At 45.0% G+C, this 18516-nt stretch overlaps 1 protein-coding gene across 12 annotated transcripts in view; it reads right to left on the bottom strand.

Annotated features, from left to right (window-relative positions):
- Positions 1-18516, bottom strand: part of AGAP1 (ArfGAP with GTPase domain, ankyrin repeat and PH domain 1) — a 284552-nt gene that overhangs the window by 145247 nt on the left and 120789 nt on the right. For 11 of the 12 annotated variants that reach the window (XM_050340528.1, XM_050340529.1, XM_050340532.1 and 8 more), the window contains 3 exons: positions 14465-14592; positions 8661-8816; positions 4003-4095 (listed from right to left, as the gene is read on the bottom strand). In XM_050340528.1, the coding sequence (XP_050196485.1) occupies positions 4003-4095; positions 8661-8816; positions 14465-14592 (377 nt within the window). The remainder of the gene's footprint in view (positions 1-4002; positions 4096-8660; positions 8817-14464; positions 14593-18516) is intronic. The other variant, XM_050340523.1, reaches the window with a different exon arrangement.

Raw genomic sequence — 18516 nt, 5'->3', positions numbered from 1 at the left:
GTATTTATTTACACTCCAGTCTGGGGGGATGGGGGCAGCAGAGAAAAAAAAAATCATAAAAAAAAAAAAGAAAGAGCTCACAGCTGCCATCCCAAAAACAGACCTCCCATCTGCCACCCACGATTTGCATGTCACCTTCTCCAGGCTCATTTGTACTTCATTAACTGCCATTGACTTAACAAGATTTATGCAAATGACACCATAGGAGCTCGCTAACTCCCACTGCAATCAAGTGATTATGTATGTACAATTCTCCACAGCAATGAAAAATTAATACATGACAAGCCCCCTCACCGCTGAGCTGAGCTTCTTGCTTTTATTTTTCTTGTTGTGCCTTTTTTTTTTTTTTCCTCTCTTTCTAAATTTGAATATGCCCTACTGATAAAGATTTCCCAAACCCACAAAAACCAAAGTTCTCTTTCAAAAATGCTCCAACTCACACCCCCGTCCATTCTAGAAAGCCTGGTCCCCTAAACTGTGCAGACTAAATGTGTGCCTCAAAATATTCTTCAAAATATTCACTCTGGCACCCAGGAACAAGTCTTCATTTCCAGAATAAATGGGTTTGAAGGGAGGATTCTCCAACCACAGCAAACCACTCACTCTAAGAATAGTATCAGCCATGCTGCAAAAAAAATAACCAATATTTTTAGTTTAAGCACCACTTTCTCAGGAGCACAGAACTTTATAGAGGTTTTAACTCTGAGCTAATATTGTTCCAGACGTTTTCTGACTCCATTTGATTTGTACAGGTTACTTAGTTGGAAATTTTTGTGGTTTTGGAAAGAAATCTGGCATTCACAGTTCTTCCAAAGCTGCTGATATGGCTGTGCATGCTCAAGGTATTGGTACCTCCCTGGGAAATTTGCCTTCCCAAAATTTCACTGACCTTAAGGGTATTTTGGCAGGACTGAGCAGCCACATTTTAAAAACGTGCCTATTTTCAGGGCCTACACTGTGGGGTTCTGCTGGGAGCAGGAAGGTTCCTCGGGACACTTTTATAGGGCTGAGCCCAATAAAACCACATTTAGCACCGCAGTGAAAAGTCACTTTTAACATGAGGAAAGGACAGAGAGAATAAGGACATTAAAGTGTTTTCAACCAGACTGCTTTGAGTTAAGGATATGCCCTGTTGTTTCTGTTTTGGGTTTTTGTTCTTTTGTTTTGAGGAACTCTTTCTATTTGTTTTGGGGTTTTCTTTATGTTTAGTTTTATTTGGGAAGTAGCATTTCTCATTTCTGGGAGACCCTGGGTAGGTAAGAACAACTCAAAATACACTGGATAACCAATAACCAAAGCCATTGACTTCAACAGTTGAATAGCAAGACTCTTCTCTATTTACTTTTTTTTGTAATTACAGTTATTTCAAGTAGCAGTGACCTGAGAACATAAAATGCACTATACATGAGCTCCAACCATAAGTTCCCTTTTTTCAGGCCAGCAGGAGGACAAACACTGGAAGGCATGGTGACAAAGCATTAGAAGGACAAGGCTTTTAGTGATGCAGTAAGATCATTCTCCTGTGAGTGCTACAGTCTGTATTCAGCTTCATGAAATGAAACCTCACCTCCCTTTCTATTCCCAAGTGTCCCAAGCAACAGGGGACAAGAGGAAATGGCCTCAAGCTGTGCCAGGGGAGGCTTAGATCAGATATTGGGAAAAAATTTCTTCATGCAAAGGGAGATTCAGGCATTGGAGCTGCCCAGGGCAGTGGTGGGGTCCCCATCCCTGGAGGGTCCAACAGCCCTGTGGATGTGGCACTTGGGGACAGGGGTTAGTGGTGGCCTTGGCAGGGCCAGGGGAATGGCAGGACTCTGATCTTAGAGGGCTCTTCCAACCTAAACGATTCTGTGATTGCCTGACCATTTGTCAGGGAAAACGTGCCATGATGGAAGGGGGTTCCCATCCTAAGGAGCACAAGGTGCTAAAACTTTCAGGTCAAGAAGTTCCCTTTCACATCCCTCCCCCTTGCTGACAGTGAAGGTGTGTGAAATAAGGGACACCCCCTTTTCCAGCGGGAGTTTCCACGGCCTCAGAGAAACATCTGCACCTGTGGAGCCCACCAGGAGCAGCCGTGCCAGCAACAGAACCTGGGCCACCTCTGCTGACAAGCCCTCCCAAAATCCCTTCTCTTGACAGCCAAATCCCACACGGAACAGCCATCCTCCAGCACTGCAAACCACCCGGCCAACCTCCCCAAACCCTGACAACCCACCTCAAACACGTGCCGGTGACTGCTTGCACGTGACAAAATGGGATCACCACAACTGGGACTGACAACAAGCGGTGCACATTCCCGAGGGATTGGTCGTATTTAGGAAGCAGGCAGGGTTGCAGGGGGGATTTTTCCAAACAGAAACTCGAGAGGTTTTAGGAGTACTTCATTCCAACACGGTGCAGCGCAGTCACACTTACAAACATTCATCTTACACTGCTCTTCCTACGAGTTCATTTTTAGCCAGGATCATTCCATACCACAGCATTTCAGGAAAGAACAGTACACATGTGCCTGGGATGCTGGCACACGCACTCCTCAGTTTTTCACTCTCAGCTACACTTTTGTTTAATCAGCATTCCCCAAAAGAATTCCAGCCGGTCTAACCCATCCTGTACCATACCAACACCGTAGGAAAATAAAATTGCAGCTTGTTTTAAATGCCTGGAATCTCCTCCCCTGGATGCAGAGCCAAAATACTGAGCTTTTTCTGCTTTCAAACTGCTCTTCTGGATTGCAGCGTGCTTGATTAAAATCTGCCTACTAGAGATTCACACACCACAGCATTTTTTGCTGCCTGATGGTCCCAAAAGGTCTTTAGAAATGACTGTAAGAAGAAAAATCACTGCTGATAGTTAAGGGTACGAAATCATCTCCCCCTCACACCCAAGAAATAAAGAGGAAAAACACAAAACACCCCAAAATATCCCAAGCCACCTTCACACAGGAGACCTAGGGCTACCTGGCAGGGACTGAGGAAAGATTAGGAGAGGCAAGTGATCCTCTGGAGGGTAGGACAGGCACCAGAACACCTGGAGAAACCTTGTGGGAAGGAAACCAGCTCCCTTCCCTGAGCACTCCTCTGCAGCAAGGCAACTCGGTAAATACTTGCAAACACTAACAGAGAAACTATTCGTGAGGCCAATACCAACCACGTGGATTCGGTGTGTCATTTCATTCGAGAAAGCAAATCATCTCATTCCCCAAACACTTGCTATCCAACGCTGGCCTCGCTTTTTGCCTTTCAAAGGAGCGTTCACAGCTCCAATTTAGCGTCCTGGGCTAATGAAAGTGCGTTCCGGGCCAGCAAAAACAGACCAAAACAAACCCTCGAATCCGAGCCCTGTTGTGTAATGAGAAAGTTTAATTAAGGCCACCCATTACAGCTGTAAACGTTCCCTTATATAATAAGGTCTGAAATGAAACTGAACCTAATCAAAGTTACAATTCCTTCATTAGCAAATTACAAACAGGAGCGCGCAGCTGACACACCGGCCGTGATTACCGGCGCTAATTGCCTCGCCGGCGCGGACCAGCCTGGCCCCGCGTTCAGATGTCCGTCTGCGGCAGCAAATTAGGGCCACATCAGGCTCTTGCTCCATCACAAGGGGCTCTTGTGGAGCGATGCGATTCACCCTGCGCCCGGCAGCACTCGGCCCAATCAAAGCCCGCTACAAAGGCGGCTTTGAAGGCAGCCCAGCCTGGAAAACGCGCTCCATATGCGGGCCGGCAGACTGCACTTCATTAGGGCCTGTTGTCACTTTTTTTTATCCCCCCCCCCTCCTCTTCTTATTCTAATGATCCTATTTTAATACACACAGGAACCTCTCCTAATTGATGTCAAGTGAGTGACTTCCACATTCATCACCGGAGCACATCAAACGGCGGCGCCGGGGCGCGCGGGCCCCGCCGCCGGAGCGCGCGAGACCCGAGGTGCGGCTCCCAACTCCGGGAAGCGGCACAAAAAAAAACCCAAACCAAAAAAACCCCGAGTGTTTCAGCATTACCTGCTTAATTGGGATTGCGCGGCCGCTTCCAATGCTGTCTGTTCTGCTCTCCAGGACCTTCTTCTCTTTGTCTGGGTCACTCCCTTTCCGAGACTGCAGAGCGAAAAAAGGAAAGTTTGTGCTCCATTAAATGCAGCAGGTTCAACACGGAGGATGCTTCCCACCCCCACCCCCTCTTTTTTTTTTCCAAGCAATTAAAAAATAATTTCACACATAAACACAGATCAGAAGCAGTGAGATGAGTCTACACAAATACACGACCATCCTAAAATCTGAATAAATAAGATGCCACCCGTAAATTTCAACCATTCGCTAGTTTGAGATGCATTTGGGTTTAAAGAGTTACACTTTCACTGTCTGGAGACCCAGCAGATCAGAAGGACACGTTTCTGAAGTTTCCAACAATAGCTCCAATGAGGAATGAAGGTTCCAGCTCCTCATTAAAAAAGTTTAATATATCCATGCATACATTCAACTCACACCTGTGTGGTTCTTAGAAATGTTACCAACTATTTAGAAATACAATTTTACGATGCTGGTTTTGATCACATTGACTTCAACTTATTAGCTCTTTCTACTTCGGGATGGTTAGAAAGTTGGGAACCGCAAGGCAAGGTGGGGATTGATGCTGGAAAAAGTTATCTGAACACAATGTGGGGAAAAAAAAAATCAGCACGAGGTGAATTTAATCGACGTTTAAACTGGAACTGCTTTCTCTTGGCGTTCCATAAGGCTGGAGCTGCTGCAGGAGTGAGGTCACAGCGCTCACCTCCTCGACTTCATCGAGTTCTGTGGGAATTTTAAGCAGATATTCAGATTGCAGCCCGTTATTGCCAGAGAACGCGCGAACGTAATGATTTTGACAGATTTATTTTATTACAAAAAGAAGACCCGAGAGTCATCCTCCTTAATAACCGAACTGACAAGTGACAACTTCACTCCATTACTTTCCAATAGGAACATTACTCACACAATATCGGGAATGGGAAAACATTTTCGTGTGCTTTTTCAGCTCGGGAGAGAGATGATACATGAAAGGAGCCCATTTGTGATGTCCAGTGCCACAATGGGGAGCTAATGAAAACCGGGGCGACGCTCCTCGTTTCCAGCGGGGAAAGAGAGATGTTCGAAACGCCGAAATCAGGAGGACAACGAGGACGGCGCGTCGCTAAATACCCATTTTTCCCTATTCCACCGAGGGGAGAAAGGAAGGAAGAATAAACCCCCGGAGCAGCTGCCTCGGGGCGTGAGAGGAGGGAAGGGGAGGGGAGTTGGGGGAACCCACGGAGCAGGACTTCAAGTAACACCATTCTGAGAACACATTTACCCAGCGGGGATCCCGTGCTGCCTTCCCCGCTCCGCCGGGAACGGGCTCCCCTCACCAGTTACTATGGATCGGGGCAATGGAATGACGTGCCGGGGAATTAAACAAAGAATAAATGAAAAGAAAGCAAAACAAGTGGGAGGGATGAAAACCCGATGTGCAGGATAACCATTGTTCCCCATCCTTCAAGACAGATTTCTGACTCTGAAAGTGCCACTTCCCAAAGAATACGAGGCAAAACAAAGCTTCAATGGGGCAAAGAGCCCGTAAGTGACACTGTAAAGAAACTCAGTGAAGGTACCCAAATCTCTGGGAGGGGAGTTGTCAACTTGAATGTTTCTTTTTTATCCCTTTTTTTTTTTTTTTTTTTTTTAAAGAAAGGAGCCTGCCTCTGAAATGGCAAGCTGAATATCTTAACGTGCTGGTTTTCACTTTCTGGTTTTAAATCAACCCCGTCCTCCCTTCCCTACGAGTGACTGCATCTGGGAATAACACACTGCACGTGGAAGGGAAATATCTACGTGCCAAACGTTGTTCAATGCCAAAAGTACAGGAACACAGGGCTTTCTGTCAGGCAAATTCTGTTCTAGCTGCTTGTAATCACATTTTCCAGGGGAGAATCTTAGCGGGCTCTGCTATTTATGAAGACAAATCGCACAGGGAAACAGAGATCTGGTCTGAGCTTTTATGCTTTTGTACCTACGACACACACAATACATCTCACATCCTACAGCGTAAAAAAACCCCCAGACTCTAAACCACACTGGATCAACACTTGAGAGGGCTTTTTCTGATGGCACATCTACAGGTCAGGTGGTTCTGTTTAGAACTTCATGCCAGAGAACCAGATGAAGTCTGGAAGAATTCAAACACCTGCATGAATATCAGCCGACCGATTTCCCCTTTGCACTGGAAGCCAAACACGGACTGAATCAGTGTAAAACTTGACCCAGGTATGGGCTGTGGAGTGAGATTGAGTTCCAGAGGGATAGAGCATCTGAGTTTGGGCCCAACCAGACCCAAATCAGCAGTGCAGAGCACCCCAAAAGTAAGAACCATGACCTCTAATAGCGGCCACTGAGACAGAGAGTTTAAGTTCGAAAAAACTCCTTCAATTCTGTAAATATGTAAGGCAGGTAATACTGATTATGGGAAGGGAGATGCACCTTCCTGTCCCAGAAATTCCCTCACCCCACGTGGGATCAGACATACTTACAATCAGTTCCTTGCTCAAGTGGACCCCACAGATGCAGTTTAAATCCCCACCTGCCCTATTATTTAGTGGTCCCTGTTATCACACTGCCCACCCAAAAGGACATTAACAGTTCTGCTAATATTTGATCTGTTTTTTCACCTAAGTGGAAAATCAGCTGCTGCAACAATAGCTTTACAAGAAACATTAATAATCAAAGCCAAAAACATCAGATGCTGCATTTAATGCACTTAATGTGAACGTGCTTAAAATTCTTAACCCTATTCCCACTCAAGAACTGTCATTAAGAGAAATCACATCTGTTTTCTACTTAACACAATTTTCTTCCAACACTAAAAGATCTGTAGATCACTAAGCAGATTACCTCTGCTAGATAACAAGGGGTAGCTTGCAATTATTAAATGGAAATACATTTGAACCTGTAAGTGATGATAAAAGCAAGCACCAGGCTGGGAAGAGAAGCACAGCAAGAAATCCAGAGCTAAATATTTTGATTATGCACTCTGTTCATAACTACACAGAAAATACTGGTCATCTGTTTATTCAGGTAAATAATCCCAGGTCAAAACCTGGCTGATATGGCACAAAACCTGGGTCACAGAGGGTGGGCTCTCAATACTTCAGGACACAGCCTACAGGGCAACTCACTACACAGCCTTCAGCATGCCCAGATTTAAAAGTCAGAACCAGTTCTGAAAAGTCAAATTATTATCATTATTTTTCCATCAGACTTGGTTTTGCTCCAGTTTCCCCCCCGTTATCTGACGTTAGGACAACTCCCAACACCCTCTCGTATTAGTAAATTTGGCTCTCGCTGTGTTATTAATTACCACAGCCCAGAGCTTGGCTCTGGTTTTTTTTTTTTTTATGGCTGACTTAACATTCTTCTCAAACCTTCCCTGTGATTCACTTCCTCAAATGTGGAGGATTTGCTCCGGATTAAAACAGCCCCAAACTCCCCAGTGCCGACACCACCCCTGCAGCCCTAAGAGCGTTCAGTCCATCCTTCAGCCCGGACCTGGCCAGGGCTGCTTTGGAGGGACTCGGTGGTTCCGAGCCCTGTTTGCAGGGCTCTGATTGCCGCTGGTTTCTGGGCTGACACTGACACCTAGTGGGGTTGGGAACCGCAGAGTATTCCCAGCCATGGGAAGGAAGGACCCGCAGCACTGCGCTCAAACACCGGCGTCCACCCTGGGGGCACTTCTTCTTCACTTCCTTCCAGTGTTTTGCACCCAAACACAAACTGAGCGATTTTCTCTCCTCTGTGGGAGTCCAAGATCCCATTTTACACCAAAATGCCCCTGCTGGGATGGACACAGGATCCCGGGGTCTCCGTGCTGTCACTCCCTGCTCCGATGTGGCAACAAAACTTTCTACTCCCTAAAGGCCAAGGGCTCAGTTTTGTTTTTAGAGTGTGAGGAAATGGTTTTATCCTTCTTGTATGTGAGAAGTGAACGTGGCAGCACCTCTGGAATAAAATATATCAACTCTTTGTGAGGTTGTTGCTCTCTAATCTCAACTAAGATGCACCTACAATCACCAAGGGACTTGGGTCAGGAGCCGCCAGGGGTTGTGAGTTTGCCTTATAAAGCACGTTAGCTGTCAAAGAACTGCTTACAAACCACAACTGCACACTCAACACAGTCCCACAGCTTTCAGCACGACTGCTAAACTAAGGGAATCATCACTCAAGGCTTCATTATCATCTCCCAAACTACTTCTGTGTAACAAAGACCTCTCATACCGCACCAGATATTTCTATTTCATACTTCTTTTTTTTGCCTCTCAGCGAAGCAAAAGCCAGGTAGTTTGGGAAGAAAAATAAAAATGGTATTTTACTCTCCGCTAATTTTTTTTAACTCTAGAAAAGTGGGTTCATTCTGTATAGTAATAGAAGTAGCATGGGATAGTTACAGATTGGTTTGGGTTGGAATGGCCTTAAAGCTCATCCAGTCCCATGCCCTGCCAGGGGCAGGGACACCTTCCACTATCCCAGATTGCTCCAAGCCCCTTCCAGGGATCCAGGGGCAGCCACAGCTTCTCTGGGCAGCCTGTGCCAGGGCCTCCCCACCCTCACAGGGAAGAATTCCTCAGCAACAGTCCCTCCCTTGGCTCACTCACCGTGAAGAGGTTGGATCGGCGCTTGGACTGTTTACGGACAGGAGTTGGAGTGTTGGCAGTGGGAGGAACATCAATCCGCAGCTCCTTCTGGCTGGTGCTTGGAGTTGATGGGACAGAGGAGGAATAATCACTTAAACTCCCTCCTCCATTACTGGTCTGCAAGGATTAAAGTGAGTTTTAAACAGTGATACACTGCTTTTCAAGAGATTACAATCCACAGCCGTATCTTTATTTACTCCTGATTTATGCAAGAGCAGCCAGGGCTGGGGAACACGGGGGCTGCCCTCCTGCCACTGTCCCACACGTCCCTGTGCACACGGGCATTCCAAGCCTTTTTCCCTGCCATTCCTTTATGAATACTTAGCTCTGTTCACACAGCAGGCACGTTTTCATTCTGCACAGCGTAACCTTCACTGGGTATCACCAGTTTCATTTGTTTTCTAGTGTACGAGGAGCAAGGAAAACATCGGGGAACACGCTGGAAAATCTGGTTTTCTACTTCAAAATTACTAAACTAAACTCTTGCTCTAAGCTGAGAGAAAATACCCAGTGCCATGGAGCTGCAGAACTGGAGTTAGTCCTAGCCTGGAGACATTAGGTTAACTGAGAGCTCATCAAGAAAATGAAAATAATTCAGCATTGTAAAATGGCTATTGTGGGGTTAGAAAGATCCCAACACATGGAAGGAATCACAGAATCTCCCAAGCTGGAAGGGACCCACAAGGATCATCGAGGGATCGAACTCCAGAGGATTTGCTGAGGTCACTGGTCAAGAGATACGAAATTTTAGAAGGATGACATTCCAAGTTATTCAAAGTGGCAGGAAATGCAATGTTACATCTTGGTCCTGAAAGAAATAAAGCACTGAGCCTATAAAACAATTAATGAATTGAGGGAAAAAATTAGTAATAGCAGGATGGTGAGGAAAACTGGATAGAATGGAAAGGACCAAAAGGTGATTAAGAACAAAGTATTAAGTTAAAAAAAGATTATTACACATAACATGAGTACTAGAAGTGAAAGTAGTCAGGAAAGACAAAAGGGTCAATTTTTCCCTATCAGATCCAGTTACACCCTTTGAGGGCATACTGTATGTGCTGAGGGGGGAAATGGGGCAGGTCAAGGAGGGAAAATTCTGCCCAGTGGAGGAGCAGCAGTGGGTGAAGAGGCTGGACAACATGTAACATGTAAATTTTGGGGGGGAAATAAAGTCTGGGATGCACACAAGACATGGAAAGAGCATCTGTAAAGCAGCCAAGTTTCCTAGAGGAATGAGGAAAGATAAGTGTGGGAGTATTTCCAGAATGGCTGAGGAGAAGGATGCCTGATGGGGTTTCTCCTACACTCCCTGGGGGTCAGCACGTGGATCAGGATCAGAAATTCCAGGCACCTCCCAAGGAGAACCCTGTGGGAGACAATCCCTTATACCATCCAGCTGAAGCCTTTTTTCACATTTCAGATCCTCTTCTGATTCTTCCAGCTTTCCAAATTGCCCTTTTTCCATTCAAGGAGTAAAGGATAAGGAGGAAGAGGCATGAGACAAGGGCCAACCAGAGCAGATGGAAATCCAGGAACACCACCTTCTGAAGGTCACTGTTTCCCTGGAAATAACATGTTCCTCAGCTCATCTCTGCGTGACAGAACGGGACTGACAACACCGCAAATGGCTTTTGATGGAGCAAGTTCTCCTTTCCCCTCTTCAAATAAAAAATATACACATATAAAAAGGACACTGAATTTCTTTTTCCCTTCATTCTGACCCAACTGGGGAAGTGTGGCTGTCAGGGAGCCAGAGCTGAGGGCACTGAAAGCAACAGAGGGTCTGGAGAGAGGTTTTTCTACAACATTCTCAAGTGCCAGAGGAAGCAGCAGCAGGTTTTGGAGGTGGCCCAAGTGTGTAAAACAAAGGAGCTGAAATAGCTGGAATGATCATTTTTAGCGTCCTAAGAGAGAATGGTAATGCTGCAGAGACGAGCAGGACAACCTGGGCAGAAGGGACCTGAATTATGCCATGTCTGCCTTCCCTTGTTCTCAAACCAGTGGACATGAGGAAGGTGATACAGAAGCCTTGTGCTTTTTGAACTAAAATGACCAGATTTCTACTCTAAGTGCCTCTTTCCCTGGTAGAGAGAATGAGAGATTCCCTGAAATTTTACCTTCTTAATCCTTCATCATCTCGTGGTGTCATTTTATACTTTTTGGAGCTGTCCCCTGGATTTATAATGATTTATGTTCCAGGAGTGAGTAACTCCCAAAGGAAAACACCTACAAGCTGGGCATTCTAGACTCCAAAAACACACCCTCCTACACAGACAGGTTCTATAAAAGAAGCCCTCCAGGAAATGTTTCTCTTCACTCAAACCAACCTCACTCGATTTCCAGCTTCGTAAATAAAATTCGGAGTTGGTTTCAAGATAAGCCCCTGGCTGGAACAATGAAAAACACAAACAAGCACGTGGAAACCGTATTTATAGAACCACAGGATGGTGTGGATTGAAAGGGAGCTTAAAGCCCTTCCAGTGCCACCCCCTGCCACGGGCAGGGACACCTTCCACCAGCACAGGTTGCTCCAAGCCCTGTCCAACCTGGCCTTGGACACTCCCAGGGATCCAGGGGCAGCCACAGCTTCTCTGGGCAACCTGTGCCAGGGCCTGCCCACCCTCACAGGGAACAATCTAAAATGCTTGTTTTAAATAAATATTAGATTACTTAAAAATAACCCTGTAAATCCAAAAGGATTGTGCTGTATATTGGCAATGTTATTAAATGTATTAACATTCTTCCTCCAGTTTTCACTTTGCAATTCCGTGAAAAGGCAGAAGGAACAGCTACTTAAGCAATGCAGTCTCTTCCCTAGTCAAGTGCCCAAAATATTACAACAGAACATTTCATCCCAAATGGCCCCTGCTATAAATAAGGTAATTGTACCCTACTATTTAATGCTTATCCATAATCAGCTCTCATGTCCAATAAAACAATGGATGATCAGGCTGACTGTGCTTTGCTTTTAGTACTTCAATTTACATATTTAGACAATCATGTTGAAGTAAAAACTTGATGGAGGCACAGTGCAAGCATAAATGATGCATCTCTACGGGTCTGCAACAGGTGGTGAGGAGAGAGGTTGGGTGCAAGCAACAGCTGAGGTGCAGCTTAGTACAGTGGACATCAAGCTCCACACCCTTCCCAGGAATAATGCAAACCTCCTGGGAGAGAGGAAACACAATTCCTGACACTGCAGTCTACAGGTATGAACACTGAGGGGCTGGAGCACATCCAGGGAAGGGAACGGAGCTGGGAAGGGGCTGGAGCAGCTGAGGGAGCTGGGGGTGCTCAGCCTGCAGAAAAGGAGGCTCAGGGGGGACTTTCTGGCTCTGCAACTCCCTGACAGGAACCCAACACACTTATCCAGGGCCCCCTGACACAGAAGGCACTGGTTCTTGGAACCAGACGATCTCCACTTTCAGGGGCCGGGCAGAGCAAAGAGCCCCCTGGGAGCTGCTGGATATTGACACTGTTCTTTGAAGTTAATACCTTAAAAATGCCTTCGTGATGCATCAGGTGTGGAGGACAACTCCTCCAGTCCAGGGGTGAGTTTAGGGAAGAGGAATGCCTGTGGGGATTTGGGATGGAAAAGGTACTCTGCCTCCTCTGAAACAAGATTCAGCACAGTCTACAAGCACACCATGTCCAGACGAACTGGCAAGAGGCAGCAGGTGGGGGAGCGACAGGTGGGGTGGAGATGTGGAGCACACAGATACACACGTGACTGGTTGGTACTGGGCACGAGTACAGAGATGCATCCAAAGGTGCAAACAAGTTTTTCTTTCACAGAGCCACAGAATGGCCTGGGTTGGAAGGGACCTTAAAGCTCATCCTTATTCCATCCCTTGGCATAGGCAGGGACACCTCCCACTATCCCAGGTTGCTCTGAGCCCTGTCCAACCTGGCAAACTCACCCCTGGTTGGTATTAAGCCTTAGAATTTCCCCCAAGGTATGCTGAGGACTAGCCTGGGTAAGGTGACACTTGGTATTCCTTTTTTTCCCTTTCTCTAAAGGAAGCACCTTCTGACTGCAGAGTCATCTGGAGAGTTTGCAGGAGCTGGATCCCCAGGATGATCCAACCAGAGATGGAACAATGTCTGACTCCATCTGAAGGGCTGTGTGTAAGCATTGCCTGTGAAGGGCCTGGCCCCTGTGGAGAACGCAAGTGGCAGGGCACTGCAAGCATGACGGGTTTGATCCGAGGAGGAAACCTTCAGAGGAGCATCATTACACCAAAAGAGATGTTCCAAAGGGCAAGACACCAGCCAGTCTTCCAGCCAAGATCAGAGATGGCAAATCTTGCCCCAGATCGTCTTAGAACTTGGAATTGCAGTTGCAAAGTTCCTTTTTAAGTCTAGGACAAGGATTCAGCTTCCTTTCCTTAAACAAGGTCATGCTGCCTTTAAGTGCACCACAAAGGAGAGAAGACATGAAACAGATTTGTGGCCCCTACTTTTAGGCATGACATCAGTCTCAGAAGACAGACTTCTTTGACTGGTGATGCAATTGCCCCGTTAGATAATTATGACAGCGGTAGAGGCAGTGAAGAACATCACTTCGGTTTTACTGAAACAGAACTTGGGGATCCTTATCACAAAAGCTCCCCCTGCCCTGGCTTTCCCAGCCCTTATCACTGGCAAGAAGTTTGCTGTGTAGGTAAAGCACTTGCCTAGAACTTGGGACTGACTTCCCAACTGGAGACTTGGGTAGCAAAGTGGTGAGCACCGGATATTTGATGTTCTTCAAGGTCACATATGGCAAGAAAGGAGAGAATCTGCCCCATATGGGAACCTGAACTTCCCCAGGAGGTGCCAGGGTTCTTCTGAAGAGCCTCAGCACCTGCTTTAGAAAGGGGGGGCTGAACTCCAGCGTCCTCTTTTGGCTCACCAACCAAAGCCAGCCCCAGTCTGAGCTCAGCTATCAAGACTCAGTCTAAAGCAGAATAACTCACAGCAAAGAGCTCTAGGGACAGACTGGCATCTGCATCTGTAGGGTTACAAATCAATGGTAGAAGTTACTGCTTTTTGCCAAAAAGCAGACACTGTGTGGGAGAAAGGTCCACAGGTAAAACAAAATCTCACATGGGTGGCTCAGGACTGCAACGTAACCTTAGAAGACACTGGCATCTACTGAGTTTAGACTGAAAACCACCCCAGGAGGGTTGGGGTGTCTGGAATCATTCAGTTCATGTCCATCCCAGCTGGGGACGTGCACAGAGATTATCACTTGACACTAGAAAACAAAGACACTGAGGAAGGGGATCACGGGGGAAACACGGGGAGTGTGCAACACACGTGGGGAAAAACTGTGCAAAATAGAAAATATTGGTGTTAACCATATGCTTCTAAAAAATACCATCAAGGTATCATCACAGTGTACAGTTCCAGCACACACATCACTGGGATATACCAGCACAGCACACAGCTGAGCGAGAGTAACCACCAAAAACCACAGCACAGCAAATCCTGCAGTTTTAACAACAGGTCTTGCTCAGACCTGCAGGCTGCTGGCATCAATCTGGACCACCAGAGATGGCTTTAAAGCCAAACTGGTTTGGTTTACTCCTTTGTTTCTTGAAACAAAGTCAAGCCATTTAAAAAAAAAAAAAAAAAATTTAAAATATTGCTTCAAACCACGAATCACTGATAGAATTAAAATTTAAAAAAAAAAAAAAAAAAGGCACTTTAAATGGCATAAAACACATGAGGTGACAAGCAACTGCTCGGTTCCTTCCCCAAGCATTGGTGACAGTCTGTACCTGGCTGATATGTACGGCAGAGACCTGGGCAGAACACACCGAGGAGTGGCTCGGAGAGTTGGGCAGAGATTTGCAGGGTCCGATCGAGAGCTGCTGCTTCTTCTTGGTTGAAACGATCTTCTGGGCAACTAAAGGGAAACAAAAACACCCAGGCAGGTGAGGCACAGCACACTGTGGGAAACAGGGCATGTTGGGAACGCACAGGACACAAACAGGTTTGGCTTCCACTGCCCAATCCCGCTCCAAACACTGACTGCCCCTGACCCACACATCACATCCCGGTCTAATCCTTGTAGAAAGGAGCTATACCATGATTACTAGTTTTAGCTTTTATTCCTTAGCAGCAGCACAGCTGGGAAAATGCCTCATTTGCTCTGCAATTTATTAAGGAATTTTTCTTCAGTGTGTAAGGAGAAGCAGCATTTATCAAACAGATCCAGGGATCAGTCATTAACATCTCTGTGCGTGGCTCAGCAGACCCATAATAAAAGAAATGAGAAGAACTGAGCCTCCACCAGAACCAGTGACAATTATTGGCACCTCCTTAAAAACTCGGTGCAATTAAGCCGAGAGAAGTCGGTCTGTCTCGCTCATAAAGATAATTATGTAAATTCCAAGATGATTTTTCCTCACTGCATTACAGCATGGGCAGAGATAGCGCAAAGCACGGTTTGTTCTCAAACAAATGCAATTTTAATAACAAACTGGTCCGTGCCTTATGTTTTTCATGTAAATGAACGATGGCATAACCGTGATTTAGTGAGAATACACTGTATAAAAAATGGCTCATACATGTGAAGAAGCAGCTTCATTAGTTACATCCCACCTCCAATAGGCCTCTTATCATCCTGAAAGGATGATATCAATTAATTTATCTTCCCCTGGCATATTGATCATAACCTTCATCAGCTAATCATGTTTAAATTACAGAGGAATATCGTAGCACTCTGTCATTTCAGACCCATTGGGTTATTGATCTGGAGCCTGGGAAGCCATATATTACAATATTTTGAAACACGTTAGCGGAACACAGAGAGCAAACCAAAGGTCAGATTTGAACATAGGCACGTGGGTTTGTCTTCATCACACGCGGTGAAGACCTAAATTAAGACCAAAACTGAATTAAAACCACACATGAATGAAAACTGGGCTTGGCAGGGTTGGGCTAAGGGTTGGACTCGACCATCTTGGAGGGCTTTTCCAACCAAAATGACTCCGTGATTCTGCAATTCGTGACCCTGGAACAAAAGTCAGTCCAGAGGGCTCACTCAATTAAACCAAATGTTGTGTCCATAAAGTGAATAAAAAAACACAAGAAAGCAGAAATATTTTTGCCCCAGAGCTTTCAGGTTCTGTCTCACCCCAAATCCGCTTCTGAATTCAACGTTTCCATTTAACAGTTGCTAAAAGATGTTTCTAAAACAGAAGAATACTGACTTAATCTATGGTAGATAGCAAAAACAATCAAAATAGTGACAAGCATTTCAACTATTTTTAAAAATCAATTGCATCCCCTGTACTTTTGCACATAATTAAGCTATCAATTTGAGGCAGATTTTTATTGCAACCCATCTTTCTGTAATACAAAAAGCCAAACAAAATTTATGTGCAAAGCCAAGGACTCTTCTGCAAATAAACAGGGTATATGCCACAGGTTTGTAAACAAAGAGAACTGGTATTTATCAAATATTTGGGCTTTGGGGAAGTCTGATGCTTATTTCTTACACATTTCAATCGAATTCCATAAGCCAGAATGACTATTCTTAAAGCTGTATTTTGCCTTATTTAAGGCCTGGGTAGTTAAAAGCACGTGAAATTCCTGGTCTGCGAGGTGAATGAAATGTCCAAGTTGGCAAAGAAGGCCCTTGGCTTGAATGGTTCAGAAGAGCAGGAGAGCTCAGTGTTCTGGCTCTGGTGTTTTTTTGACCAAGGAACACTCGAAATATTAAAAGGGAAGGCTCCAGGCTCACAATTTCCGTAACATCTGGCCATATTTCTTCGCTCAGTTATCGGTGGTCACATATTCAGGAGATGCAAACAACTCTTCTCCAATTACCACTAATTAAAATCAAAACTGGTTTCTCATAAAAACATGTGTAAGGCCATTTGTCTCCACTGCGTGTCCAAGGATGAGTAAACACTTCTGCAAGAGATGGGAATGCAGTGACTTTTCCTTCGTTATTGACAGACAGAAAATAAGTTTTCAGCTGAAGCTGGGAATGCTCATGGGCTGACTGGAAAACAGCAGAAGGGATAAACACTCACAAACACCTGTTTTAACTACTGGGGGGAAAAAAACACAACCCAACAGAGATCAGCTTTCACCTCTGTGCCTGTTATTTTAAATTCTATTCGGGTTTTTTTTTTTTAGGTCAAACAACTTTTATACCTCTGTGTTGAAAAGCAGAGCTTGGTATCCCACGTGCCAGGTGTTAAGAGAGAAACGAGTGCTGGACACTTCCAGCCAGTGCTGGGGTTTGGGTACAGCAATTTATCCAGCTAAATTCTGGCTACTTCAGCCAGGAATGTCTTAGGCTACTAAGGACCAAAGGCATCCAGAGGGTTGACAGGACAAAGTTAAAAAATCAGAAGAACTGTGAATGAATGCTATGTGCTGAGAGGGGAGACTCCAGTTAAAGCACTGTCCTCCTTGTGGCATCCACTGTAACACAAAGCTGTCAGCAGACAGAAGTTTATTTGGTATTAACCCAGTGAGGGCTTCAAAGGTGCTCCCAAAATCATGTTAAGCCACATGTTAATCCAGGAGCCAATTCCTACCTGAATTCCCTTTTAATCTTGTATTAAAATACATTTATCTTCGTGGATGTCTCCATTACTCTGCAGGGCTGGCGATTTGCTAGAAATGAAGTGGTTGTGGGATTGCTCTGATTACTGAGGGACTGAAATGCCGACTGCAATGAACAGCTCCCCTCAGGATGGGACAGAGCCGAGCCCACTCCTGCTAATTTTGGGATGAAAACAACTGCCAGGACTCCCAGCTATACAGCCAAAACCTAATTTCCAGCTCCTCAGGCAGAGATTATTTCCAAGAACTATTAGGCCATTTCATAATACAAATAAATAAGAAATGTATGTAGGAACACACAAATTTTATACCAAAAATTACTGTTTCGTGATCACCACGGTTCACCACCAAGTTCAGCCACAATGGGTTAGTTCAGTGTTCATGTTTCTGGAAGACTTGAATACAATTCTCCTTAAAAAATAATTTTAAAACCACACCTGACTGATATTTTGGGGGGAGGGGTCGTGATCCTTCACAAAATACACATTTCAGCTCTGGCTCAGTGAAATAACTTGTCTTGTTTTATCAGATATGAAAATACAGCTATAAATAAGACTCTGTATTAAGTATCTTTAATCAATGCCAACATATATTTTTCCCTCCACAGGTAACTGTGATTAACACTGCACATCACTTATTCCTAACTTTGATGCAAATCACTGTCTCCCAGGACTAGGTAAGCAAACATGCCAATAAATCCACTGGAAAGCATCTGAGGAAATTTAAAAAACAAACCTATGCTTTCTTCACTACTTGAAGTGTGTTGCAAGTAGAAGAACATGGCTCAAGGATTTACAAAGGTAAACACCAAAAAGATTTCTGCACATGGATTTACCTCACCATCATGAAATTCTCTTGATCTTTCCATTAGGATGGAATCAAGTCATAAATCCTGTTGTATCCCACACTAAGGTATGATTTTAAATAGAAAGGTTAAAAAAAAAAATGGGGTTAAAAAAAGGGGGAGGGATCAAACTGAAAAGATTCCAAAGCAATGATTCTGTTTTGTAAAATGACCCTAGAGGGAGCAACTGGGTTTTTTACCATCCTTTAAGAATGACATTCTTCAGGATAATGTCATTTTATGTGTTTGATTCTGTGTCAAAACATAGAAATATTTATTAACCAGACCAAAACACAGATTTAAATAACATAAAATGATACGATGCTTAAGGATTTCACCACCTTGGCAAGTAATTTCACGCTTAACACTCTGAAGAACCTTCATGGAGAGCCCATTTTTGGG

The sequence above is a fragment of the Myiozetetes cayanensis genome, unplaced genomic scaffold (genome assembly GCF_022539395.1).
Source record: "Myiozetetes cayanensis isolate MyiCay16 unplaced genomic scaffold, myiCay2020 scf9, whole genome shotgun sequence".
NCBI classification, from domain to species: domain Eukaryota; kingdom Metazoa; phylum Chordata; class Aves; order Passeriformes; family Tyrannidae; genus Myiozetetes; species Myiozetetes cayanensis.
The sequence above is the reverse complement of the archived record's forward strand: the minus strand, read 5'-3'. Positions and strand labels throughout refer to the sequence as shown.